The following is a 13,485-nucleotide window of genomic DNA, read 5'->3' as shown; positions in this document are numbered from 1 at the left end:
TCCCCGCCTTAGAGTATTGAAGAGGATCCCTACGTCCACATTGATCAAAGAGAGAGTTGTGCATGATGGAGACAAATATGATTTCCATGGCTGGTATTGTTTATTGGCCATGAAGAAATCCATTTATGAGCATGCACGCAAGGATTGTGCAGAGATGGAAGGATCAATTCATGATATACAATCGAAGATCCTTGCATCTATTGAGGAGTTATTGGGAGTAGATGTCAGTGAGGCCAATGGTTTACACTTAGCAGAGTTGAGAGATAAAGTGAAGTTCATGTACTTCAATTAGTTGGATTCTTTGAAGAAGAATCAGATGGATGATTTGGTTTCCTTGCTGATTCATGTCCACAATTCGCAAAAGCTTATGCCAGATTGGGAGAACACCTTGGATGCTTGCTCGGATGCATTGGACGTGATTGACTTGCAGCAGGATGCCTTGCCCAGCATTTCCATGAAGGAATTAGATTTTGTATTGGTTAGATTCTTGGAGTATGCTATGTGAGAGAGAGATGTCGGAATCTTCTAGAAGATTCCTTACTTGATGATTAGGCATTATTTTATTGGGCCATATGTTGGTGGCTCCATTTTTTATGTAAACCGTAATCAGGGAAACTCTAGGGTTTTGTTGGCATGATCTTGGCCCTTCATTTTGGTTAGATCTTGGCCATTCATTTTGTTTGAGACACTATATATACCCCATTGCCTCTCATTTGTAAGAGGCAGAGATTTTTGAGAATTGTCAGTATATGCTGCAAATTTGAATATGAATCATTGTTCGACTTGATAGTGATTTTTGTTCAAGTGTTGTTTGCATTTGTGGTTCTCAATTCCTCCAAGTTAGATTAGAATTTGCTTTCAAGTATTGTTAGATTGAATGCAAGAATTTGTTGAATGCATTTGTGTGGAATCCATTTAGTCCATACCACTAGCCTCTTGCTGATTGTAAGTGTGCCTTGCGTGGTCAACTGGAATTTCTATACGAGTTTAACTTCAATTGTTATGCATCCATTGTTATGCATTAACTTGAATGGTATCAATGTTTGATGGTAATGATTTGAACATCTTTGAGATATACCTTAGATGATTGCACTAAGCTTGTGTCAAGTTGTTCGATTTGATGATGAGGTCTTGCTTAGTAGGGATTCCAGTGCATCATTCACCCTTTTCTTGCATTCTAGGCTTCAGAATAGAATTCCTAAACCCTATTCCTTTTGCCATTTTTTTAGAAATCTTCGTTAGATTAGATCAAGAGCTTTATTGTAAAATCCTAAGTCATCAGCATTCCTATTCCAAATCTGATTCATGAAAAATCTCCACGTGTGGGCCAAGGGAGTGTTGTATTCACCTTAGGCTTAGTGTGAGGGAAGCTTTGGGCACCCTATCATGCTCCCCTCATTCAACCCCTATTATGGTTGAATCCTAAAAATGAGCTATAGATGCTACATGGTTTGTCTAAATGGGTAAAGATGATTATTAATATGTGTTTGAACCCTAACCCTTGTAGAAATGATTGGTCTTATAAATTATATTTCCAATATTGGCTAACATGGTTGCGGGACCTAAATCAGGATTTATCTTGCTTAACACATTTAAATTGGTTAAGTTATAACTCTAACTATATTACGTTCTTATTTTAATGGAACTTGAGATTTTAGGGCAAGATTTAGGGCAATCCCAAAAGGGGACATTATACCTTCTTATGTAAGAACTTTTCCATTGTATGAGGTTCTAATATCTAAATTTCAATATATTTTCTTTGAAATATTCCCATACCTTGAATTTTATTAGATAACTTGAAGTGTGAATTAGACCCACTTAAATATTCTCTTAAAACATATTAATTTATGCATTATACTTGTGACTTTTAAACTTTTAAACTTGAGTTGTGTCCAAGATGTCCGTTATAATTTCTAAAGTCTTAGTAACCTATTCTTTCTCAGAGATTAATACTAGCATCATCATTTTCTAAAAGACTTTATACAACAAAAAAAAAAAAAGTTAGACAAAGGTGTAAAACGCAGCACTCTCAGAAATGACGTCAAATTGGACAGCAGACAACTTGGAAACTCCAAGAAGTCTATTATTAGTAAGAGTTACACAAGGACACATACCTGGGGTTTTCCTATATGTCCCACAGGCCATCGCCTTTCTTACCAAAAGGGAAGGCATCTGAAAATAGCTATGCAGGTGTGGGAACATCCTGGGGATGGTAGTTTGTAACAAGTGTTCAAGGGGGGGGGGGGGGGAAGGTGCGCAAGATTGCTGAAGGTAAGAAATTGAAGCAAAAGGCCTTTAATGATGATTGGTGGCCTACAGTGAGGTAAGAAATTAAGAATGCTTGTAATTTTTTCCATTTTTGTATTTTCAAATTTTATTTAAAACTCAGGTTTAAGTTTTAAAACTTTTGGCAATCCCTCTGTTTTTCAATCTTTGTTTGCAAAGACTTTTGCATTACCATCTTACTTCTTGAGCAAATGATTAGATATGCTAAAACAAACTCTTCTAACCTTGGACAGACTTATCCGACATTTGATAGCTTCCCTAGCTACATGAAGCAAAAAACTCGTAGCTAGGATACTGGTTTGGAATTTTATGAGGACTAAATTAGACCTACTGTGACACGGGTGGAACACAACAAACACCCAGCTTCATATGGCAGCATATGCTATGAATGCCAAGTGATATGCACCAAGGGCAGAGAGCATTCTCCTTTTGGTGGTGATGAGGTGAAGGGAAAATTTATAAAGGCACTTTGGAAGATGTTCAGCAATGAGGATACATCTAGATTCTGGGAGCAATGAATTGTATTTGTAAATCATTGATATCCAACATCCAGTAAACCAAAGGCTGGTGATAATAGGGCTACCCTTGCTCAAAAGACCCTATTGGATAGCAGACATGGCATGGGAAGGATACAACAAAGATGAGGATTCCTGCCACTCGTGTCCTTTTATAGGTTGTTAGTTCCCTTGCAACAAAGAGGAATTGGTCTACATAAGACTCCAATTTATCAAGAGGAATAGGCTTAACTCTAGCTGAGCAAAGAAGTTGGTTGCCATACTTACCACCTTGTAACTTCAAAGTATTGACATGCTCCAAATGATTAATAGACTCCTAAATATTGACAGACTCCAGCTATGCATTGGAATGTTGATGCAAAAGATGCTAGATAGATAAAAGCAGAAGAGATGCAAGAGAAATTGGCTTCAGCCCATCGGATGAGTCACAATTTGATTTTGGAAGTAACTTAGAGTCAGACAAATTTTGACATCAATATCCTAAGAGAAGATGCCTTAGCATATGCCCAAGGCATAAGAAATAGACATAGGAACTCTAGTTGTGTTTTGTGCATCTTACCACTATGCCTATTATTGGACATTTTGTATCCTTTAATCTTTTGTTGTCATATATTTATAGAGAAAATAATGATTTTTTCATGTACTGCTACAAATAAATATGGATGGACTGTGTCCTTACTGCCATGTGAATTCATTGCTTTATTAAAAAATTTAAACCATAATGTTATGATTTGTTTCAAGTATTGTTATAATTTCCTATGCCATGAATTTTCTCTGTATCTCCTTACACATGCCTTCAAGTGATGTTCTTGAGCTAGATGATGCCTTATATGTTTCTGGTTTAACGAGGAGTCTTCCTTCAATTTCTTGCATGACAAATCTATAATGTGTAACTGACTTTGATGGTCAGCAAGTGATCATTAGAAAATATAAGCCTAAACCTGGTCGAGTTTTGGCCAAAGGAGTTTGAGATGGTGGCTTTTACAAGCTACTCGTTGATCCAATCAAGCAGGTATGGCAAAATGCCATGATGGAGGAGCGTTTTCCAGCTTTGTGGAGAGAATTTCTAAAAATACAGTGGAACTGTTGATTGATTCCCATGCATACAACTGATGGGAGTATTGAAGAGTTCTCAGACAATTTATCACTAAAGCTTTCTCTCAGAAATAGGCAGCTGATATTGTTGAGGTTTTTGCTTCAATTGCCAGAAGTTTGTGTTAGAATAATAATTCTATATAATGTTAATGGTCAATATTGTAATTAATGTGTCTACACTATTAGGTAGATAGAAGTAGGTGTCATAATTAATGTCTACATTATTTTTCATAACTTCTATATATATTGTATTTTTCCTCAGTTAATGTGAATGAGAAGACTTTTACCAGTTCATTTTTCCTGAACATGGTATCAGAGCCCTAGGTTAGGAAATTTTTTGAAAAGTCTGTGTAGTTTAATTTTTTCGAATTTTTCCTCAAACCCGTCTAGGGTTTCTGTTTCTCCTAGGCGCTTTGTCGGTTCAAGGGTTTTCGACCTGCGTTTTTTTTCTGGGCGGTGTTTGTATTCTTATGGGCGACCTCCCACATTTTTATTTTCGTTACCTGGTTTGTGGGTGTCCAAAAACGCAATTTTTTTCCCATTTTTCTGCTTCACGCCCCTTGCGTTTCCTAAAAATCACGATTTTTCTTGCGACCCATCTGATTTTCGCGCCCTCTGTGCTGCGTTTTATTAACGCGCGATCTTATTTTCGCGTCAATATTGTGATCGCGACATTCATTTTGGCGCCCGTATTTCGGCCTGCATGATTTTTTCCCACCCACACGCGTCCAAGACGAAAATCCGCGAGCTCTACAGACTGTGTGAGCAGAGGTTTTAAAAAAAAAGCGCGATTTTCGGCCGCTGCGCCTAGGGTTTTTGTCGTTTTCCAGAGTGCTTTGTGTCTGCAAATCACTTTTTTTTTTGCCGCCTAGGATTTCATTTTCTAGGTCAGCAAATTTTTTTCACGGATTCTGCATTTTCGGCTAGGGTTTCACCCTTCATTTCAAGTCGAAATTTTTTTAAGTTGCAGAATCGTTGTGGGTTTTTCGAGATCTGATCTGGGTTGCCTTCGGATTTTTCTAGGTGCATCGTTTTCTGTGCCTTGGTTTTTGAACCCGCGGATTTGACCCTTCAATTAAAAAATTATTTTGATTACAAATTCCTTGTGGGTTTTTCGAGAGCTCTTCTAGGTCTTTGTCAGATTTTTCTAAGCCGGAAATTTTACCTCGAAAACCGTGCTAAGGTTTCAGTTTCTGTCTGAGAATCTGACTTGCAGAATTCTTTAAAAAACCCTCTATTTTTATCTGCTGGTTTTCGTGCCTTGGAATTCGTGCCTTCACCAGTTCGACCTCGAGGTACGTGATGGTATCTCTAATGAATATAATGCTCGAAAGCAGCCAGAAATTCAACGACCGCAACTACAACACCTGGAAGCAACGCATGCTTACGATCTTTAAGTACCGATGTCTTGATGCAGTTGTTCTAGGCACGTCTCAACGTCCAACTATTGTCAGCAAAGATCAAGACAAATGGGATGAGTGCAACCGCGAAGCCATCATGCTCATCAAACTCTGTCACCGATGAGCAGCTACCTCAGGTACCATCCGACAAAATTGCGAAGGAGATATGGGACCATTAGAAGAGTCTCCATGAAACCTCTGACAAGAGCAGAGCATTCTTTATGAAGAATATGCTCTTTTAAATTATGATGGACGAAAGGACACCTTTGTAGGATCACTTGACCAAGATCAAGGACATCTGTGACCAACTTGAGGCGATTGGTCGCACAATGGAGGAAGAGGACATGGTCGTCATCACTCTGAAAAGTTTGCCCAAATCTTATGAGCATTTAATTGAAACGCTGAATATTACTTCCACTAACGTTGATTTGAAATTTTCCGATCTTTGTAACAAGCTTTTACAGCAAAATCGGTGGTGCCAATAGTTTGGAAGCAGTACCAGTTCCACCTCCACCGAGCAAGTGTTCTCTGCCAAATCTTCTGCGAAGAACAAAGGGAAGGCTCAATCTTCTTAAGCCAAAAGGCTCTAGTTCCTCTTAGGACAGCAAGAAGAAGAAGAACGTTCAGTGCAATTATTGTCATAAGTTTGGTCACATGAAGGCCGAGTGTCGAATTCAATTGGCTTCTGAACAAAAGAAGCAGGGAGGGTCTCAACAATAGGCAAATGTCATAGAGCACTCTGAGCAGAAAGAATCTGCTTTCTATGCTTTTATGGCCAAGAGAATAGTAGATCCAGTCCACTCTTCTGCCTGGTATATTGATTCAGGAGCTTCACGGCATTTTACTCATCGTCGAGATTGTTTCACGACATTTGAACCATTCTCAGATTCAGTAATCTTTGGAGGAGGAGAAGAGTACACAATTGTTGGTAAGGGCACTGTCCAGATTCACTCAGGCGGTAGAAATTTAATTTTTTTTTATGTCTACTATGTTCCAGGCATGGAACATAATCTCCACTCCATCAGCTAGATCATGAGGCATTCTCCTCAATTAGATGTTGTTTTCAGTTCGTCCATCTGCAGCATTGTTGATAGGGAGACCCGTACTACAATTGCTATGGGACTTGAGGATCATGGTTTGTATAGACTTGCTGATTGTGGCGATTCTCAAGAGCACGCTCTGGTTGCTCGGAGTACATACATTAGAACACTTTGGCATCAGCATTATGGGCACTTAAACGTGCACTATCTCTCTCAAATATATCGGGAGGGTTTGGTTGCTGGTCTACTTGAGATCCAACCTCAAAATCATGGAGTTTGTGGAACCTGTCAAGCTGGGAAGCAGCTTCGAACACCATTCTCGGATGGTGATTCTTGGCGAGCCTCCAAGGTCCTTCAATTGGTTCACACTGATGTATGTGGGCCAATGAACACTCCATTTGTTACTAGTTGTAGGTACTTCTTGTTACTTGTTGACGATTTCAATCATAAAATGTGGATGTATTTTCTGAAAAATAAATCAGATGTGTTCAGTACATTTCAGCAGTTTAAGGCCTTAATTGAGAAAGAATCCAGTTCTCAGATTGTCACTCTAAGGTCAGATAATGGGGGGGAGTTTTGTTCCAATGACTTCTCTACATTTTGTGCTACACATGGCATTAAACGCCAACTCACCACACCATACACCCCTCAGCAAAATGGTGTCGTTGAAGGTAGGAATCACACCATTACTGAAATGGCTCGTTCTATGATAGAGCATAGACATGTTCCTAAGAAATACTGAGCTGAAGCAGTTTACACTGCAGTCTATCTCCTGAATCCGTCACCTACACATGTCGTTAAGAAGATGACTCCTGAAGAAGCCTGGTCAGGACGCAAGCCTAAAGTGGGTCATTTGAAAGTCTTCGGTTCTACGACTCATGTATGGATTCCAGATGCTAAGCATGCTAAGCTAGACTCAAAGAGCCAAACACTTATGTTTACTGGTTTACAGCGACAACCACAAGGCCTACAGGTTGATTGATGTGGGGACAGATCGTCTCATTTTCAGTCGTGATGTTGTGGTTGATGACACTACTGGTCCATTTATGCCTTCTACTACTCCTAGTCCTGCGACTCCATCTGTGCAGACTCCTGATGTTGGTGTTTGTCTTCCTCTTGGTTCCCATGATGGGAGGGCTTCAGAGCATTTTGACTCTGAAGTAGAGGAATCTACCAATCCAACACCACCTGATTTGTCACAGGATTTGCATCCAGATGACTTTGTTCCGGAAACTCCATGGGATGTTGTTCCTCCAATGCCAGATGTTGGTACTTCTACCCTCCGGCCTAAATGGTGGGCCAAGACTATAGGAGATCTTTGTGATGATGAGCTTCTTGAGGATAGATCAGTTCGCCGCAAGAGAAAGCAACAGAATACAATAAACTTTGCACTTATGGCCAACATCCACAGCATCCATGAGCCCCAGACATATTCTGAGGCTAAAGGCATTCCTGAGTGGGAAAAGGCTATGGAGACAGAATACCATAGTAATCTAAAGAATAACACTTGGGTTCTTTCTGATTTGCCTCCTGGGAAGAAACCTATCAGCTGTAAATGGGTTTACAAAGTGAAGTATCATGCAAATTGTACTTTGGATAAGTACAAGGCCAAATTAGTTGCTCAGGGCTTTACACAGCGGGAGGGAATTGACTACGAGGAGACTTTTGCTCCTACTACCAAGATGAGCACTATTTGTCTTCTTCTCGCCATTGCAGCTCAGTTTGGATGGAAACTTCACCAAATGGATGTTAAAAGTGCATTTCTCAACGGTGAGTTGCAAGAAGAAGTTTATATGACTCAACCTCCTGCCTTCAAGGTTCCTGGTAAGGAACATCAGGTTTGTAGATTGGTAAAAGCCCTTATGGCCTTAAGCAAGCCCCTCGGCCTTGGTACTGCAAGATTGATCAGTATTTGGTTGAACATGGTTTTCAGCGCAGTCCCTCTGACACTAATCCGTATGTCAAACTCTCTTGTGATGATATCCTTTTTCTTGTTGTCTACGTGGATGACTTGATCATTACTGGCAATTCAACACATTTGATTACAACCATCAAACAGGACTTGTGCCAAGCTTTTGACATGACAAATTTGGGGCTTCTCCATTATTGCTTAGGTGTCGAAGTGTGGCAAACTGATGATAGTATCTTTATTTCACAAGCCAAGTATGCCCGCAGTTTGCTTGACAAGTTTCGGATGCAGGATTGTGAACCTGCTTCCACACCTATGGAGAAAGGGCTGAAGTTATCAGCCAACTTTGATTCACCTGCAGTAGATGAAACCAACTTCAGGCAGCTAGTAGGCAGCCTCATCTACCTCACTGCCACTAGACCTAACATCTGTTTTGTTGTCAGCTACATCTCTCGCTTCATGACAGCCCAAAAGCTAATCATTGGATTGCAGCGAAGCGAGTGCTACAATATGTGAAAGGCACTTCAAACTATGGCATTCTACATAGCAGGTGCAACGATCCAAAGCTGATTGGTTATACTGACTCAGATTGGGTAGGATCAATGGATGACAGAAAATCCACTTCTGGGTATGTATTCAGTTTGGGTACTGGTGTCGTCACTTGGAGCAGCAAGAAGCAACAAGTCGTGGCTCTTTCCTCAACCGAAGCCGAATACCGGGGAACAGTCAAGGCCGCATGTGAGGCAGTTTGGCTCCGAAGGATGCTTTCTAACATGCAAATGTCACAAGCAGATCCTTCTCCCTTGTATACTGATAATCAAGGGGTGCTCAAACTGGCCAAAAATCCAGTCTTCCATGAACGTACCAAACATGTCGAACTTCATTGCCATTACATCCGCAAGCTGGTAGAAGATGGATCAGTTCAGTTGCAGTATGTTCCAACAACAGATCAGACTGCGGATATTCTCACCAAGTCTTTGAGCCCGGATAAGTTTGTAAAATTCAGGGGGCAACTTGGCGTTTTTGATAGATTGACCATTAAGGGAGGGTGTTCGAATAATAATTCTATATAATGTTAATGGTCAATATTGTAATTAATGTGTCTACAGTATTAGGTAGATAGAAGTAGGTGTCATAATTAATGTCTACAGTATTTTTGTAACTTCTATATATATTGTATTTTTCCTCAGTTAATGTGAATGAGAAGACTTTTACCAGTTCATTTTTCCTGAACAGTTTGAGATGCTAAGAGAGGGACTTGAGTTGGTGAAGAACACTTTCCTCACAAACAGGAAGCTATAAGAGCTTTTACCTTGAGTTGCTCGGCTAGTGTCCCCAAAGGGATAGCACAGCAGTGACAGCAGCAAATCCAGACCTGTGTAAAGCTGACAGATCAGCATGGAGAGGAAATAGTTATATACGAGAGTAAGACCCAGCTATGTAGGGAATCATCTTATGATATTAGGGCCCAATTAACTACTTGATGTGACTTAGTCTCAACTATTTTAATTAGAATTTTTATTTTGAGCTCTTTGCAGTTAGTACTAAATTTTCTGAGTGCAGAATCTTCTTACCATGGTCTGAAAACTAGCAGAAGCTATGCTCCAGGATGTGTAGGGCAGTGGCTATACTGGAACAGAAGCTAAAAGGGATCTATTGGTACCATATGCTGAAGCAAACAATGCCACAATGATCACAAGCTTCCCTAAAGGCCAACAACAATTGAGAGCATCCAATCAGTTTCTGATAGATCAGGCAGTTACCAAACATGATTGTTGAGGATTGTCTACAAAATAACACAATCAAGAGTGTATAATGGTTTTCTGTTTTCTCAGTGGGCCAAAGTAGCATTTTCCATCAATTTTTTGAGTTACATAAAAGATATCAATGAACACAGCAGATTACAATGTACTTGCAAAGATTGCTAATGTAAGATCAGTAGAAGACATCATGTTCACCAACAAACAGAGAGATAATTTTCAAGCTCGGTTCCACACCATTCCCAGCTCATAGTCTATTTTGTAAAGCTTTGAAAAAATGCTCTTTTCAAATATATGTAGAATAACTGATCCCACCATTCCTCTCTTATGTCTTTCATGAATTGTTCTCCATCCAAGCAACTGAAATTTTATTTATTTTTCTATCACTAATCAAAGCATCAGCCTGGTAAAGTATTCAATAGGAAGATTTGTTCCAGCCTACCCTAGAGAAGTATTTAAAGGGATTCTTGGCAACTCCAACAATTATAGTTAGCATATGTGAATTGTCCTCACAAATTTGCATAAATCTTCTTCCCAGTGATTGAAGATCAAACATTGTTGGTCTGTCATAAGTTCAAAAAAAGAATAGCAAGCCTAAATAGTAAATATAAGTTGCTATCATTCTGCTTTCTTGTTTCAACTTCTTATTTTCTGTAACTTTAGTTTAATCCAAATAGCATTGAGTCAGCATGTAACCTCCAAATAGCAGAATGATAGCAACTTTAGTTTAATCCAAATAGCATTGAGTCAACATGTAACCTCCAAATAAGAATAAAAACACTGCCCATTTGTGTTCACTGTTATATGGTAATTTTGTTTCACAACCAGGTAAAAACAAGCAACTAATGAAAGGAAACTCAACGTTCCCACACCAATACCCTTGTCTATGTTGTACTTGATGATAATGAGGTAGATGGGGAGATTGGGCAGACCTTAAGTGAGATTATTTAATTTCTTTCGGGTCTTTGAAAACCAATATTTTCTCTCATAAATAGATAAGATTAAATTAGAAACTAAACCAGAATGGAAAAATATTTGTGACCTGATTCTTTTGACATACAATTCTTTCAAACTACAATTCTGTAAAGCATCATATATCCATGCACATTTTATGTATTGCTTTTATGATATGTAACAGTAAAATGATAGAAACCAATTTCCCATGTTATCATTAAATGACCTATCATTCACTTACAATAGCATGTGCAATGCACAAGTTGGAGGAAAGCAGCTTAAACTTCCGAAACTTTTGAGGCCTTGACATTGAACGAGAACAATAATCTTATCATCCTTAAATTTCAAGTAAGACGCTGACGCTAAATATTTCTGATCTGTTTTTTCTTTACATACAATAGTTTCAAGCTATCATTTACCTATGCACATTTTCTTTATTGCTTTTATTTTATCTAAAAGAAAAGAAACCAATTCCAAAGTTTTCACATCTTAAGATTAAACATGAACAAAACAGCAGACAGAATAACCCAGAAACTGTAGCCAGCATTGAGAAAATCATAACTGCTAAATAAAAAGCTTACCAGATAATGCAGTAATAATCTGTTGCACTTCCAGGCTCCAATTGAAGCCACAAAGAGCTCCATGAACACCAGCATAATCATGTGTCCACATGCACTGACCTATCTTCCATATTGCAATAACTTCGGGCTGGCTTTCTTTCACAGAAGATGACATGCGCCTCCAGAGGAATCTTGCATTGTTCCTGCAAGTTTAAAAATTGTAAACCTCCGGAGAAAAGCTTCATTCTAATTCTCTTAGTTACTAACAGATTGCATGCTCAGAAAAGTTCTCGTAGTTATTTCAAACTTTCTTTAAACACTAGAAATACATATATAAATAAGCATAACACCCACACAACCTACATATCTTGTATATAGATATGCCCCAGCAAATGTATGGAATATGGCCAGCCTTCTGGATCTTTTATGCCTTGCGCAGCCAACTGCAAAAGCCAAATGTGTAAGATATTGTGAAAATTGGAAGTTCAAAAGCAATTCAACATTGATTTCATTCATGTTTACAGGTACAGGAATATGCTTTTCATTCATCGCAATAGCGTGGAAATTTTTTTAGAAAAAGGATAAATGAGGAGAACCAAACATGTTCTGCTCAATGTCAAACATATCAAAAAAGGATAAAAAAACAGAGAAAGACGACTTGATTAAGAAACCCTCCTGCTGAAAAGCCTGAGGTGAAACTATTGGGGTTTTATCGCCACAAGAGTCTTAAGTGAATCAATAAATAATATGCGGGTCAGCCATGAAAGGGCACAAAATGTTGGTTAATTGAGATTGTGTGAAAGAAAGGCATAATTTTTAATTATACATAGTAAGATACCTGGAGCTCAAGGTCGTCGCAGATATCTGCAATTTGATGGAAATTGTTGGATAGAATGGCCTGCCTCAACTCTGTTAAATCCATCTCCCCTCCCTTTTCCTTGTCGATTTCCACCGAATATCAGTCACCAAAACAAAATCGTTACAACTTGCGAGTGGTCAGTGATGATAGAGCGAGTTTAAATGAACGCGCTGCAGGTCGTAAACAATGAAACAGGCAACCGTTTTCATACTCCAATTGCTTTATAACAGGAGGGTCCCATTTAGTATTGCTCAATTTCTGATTATTCTCTATGTTTAATAATAATAAATTGGGAGTTCTTAAAATCCCAAAGTTTGAAGATAAAGTTGAAGGGAAATATTTTATTTTATTTATTTATTTTATATAATTTTTATTTTTTTAATTTTTATTTTTATATAATAGAAGATTTGAATTTAATAACGACTGACATGGACTTTGCCATTAGATCAAGTGTTCTTAATTGAAGAGAATATTGAGAAGGAAATAACATGAAATGAAAGTTTGATATGTAAATGTTAAAAGGAAATTTATGTGTAGAAAAGATTTGATATTAAATATAAAGAATTGTTATGTTAATTTTATGAAAAGTGATGTTACAAGTAGGGGAGAGGACCCAATAGTTGAACGTGTTCCAATTGTTATGATAGTAGTTGTTGATTTAATACCCATACTTGTTGATTTAATGTCCAATTTTTTTTACAACATTTCACCAATAGTTGTGACTTTAAAATTGTTATTGCTATGATGACTACCCATAGTTGAATGAAATGTACCTTTAGTTGTACAAATCAACCAATCATGTGATGTCGCATCAGTTGCACAAGTATTAGGGTCTCTTTTGCATGAATATTGGTCTCACCTTTTTGGGGGGTTGTTTAGGACACCTTGGCAAAAAGCATGTTGATGTGGCATCATAATTGATTATGCGGCCTTGAAACCTTAGTTATAAGCAGGGGATTTGCCAAGTAAGTTGTTGTAAAAAATTGGGAGTGATTTGAAATTTCCACGTAGGATTTTGAGAAGTGCAAAGTTAGGGTGCACAACTACTAGGTCCTCTCCCCTAAATATATACAAATTATAGCAGTTTTTTGACATGAATTGCATACA

General features: G+C 38.4%; 1 protein-coding gene across 1 annotated transcript in view; it reads right to left on the bottom strand.

Moving 5' to 3' along the window:
• The window catches only part of LOC131061496 (COP9 signalosome complex subunit 8), a 37,005-nt gene extending 24,415 nt beyond the window's left edge, over positions 1-12,590 (bottom strand). The window contains exons 1-3 of the mRNA XM_057995201.2: positions 12,358-12,590; positions 11,883-11,962; positions 11,541-11,722 (exon numbers count right to left, since the gene is read on the bottom strand). Of these exons, the coding sequence (XP_057851184.2) occupies positions 11,541-11,722; positions 11,883-11,962; positions 12,358-12,441 (346 nt within the window). The 5' untranslated portion in view covers positions 12,442-12,590. The remainder of the gene's footprint in view (positions 1-11,540; positions 11,723-11,882; positions 11,963-12,357) is intronic.
• Positions 12,591-13,485: the final 895 nt, after the last annotated feature.

The sequence above is a fragment of the Cryptomeria japonica genome, chromosome 8 (assembly GCF_030272615.1).
Source record: "Cryptomeria japonica chromosome 8, Sugi_1.0, whole genome shotgun sequence".
Taxonomy (NCBI): Eukaryota; Viridiplantae; Streptophyta; class Pinopsida; order Cupressales; family Cupressaceae; genus Cryptomeria; species Cryptomeria japonica.
Note: the sequence above shows the minus strand (reverse complement) of the source record. Positions and strands in the feature narration are given on the sequence as shown.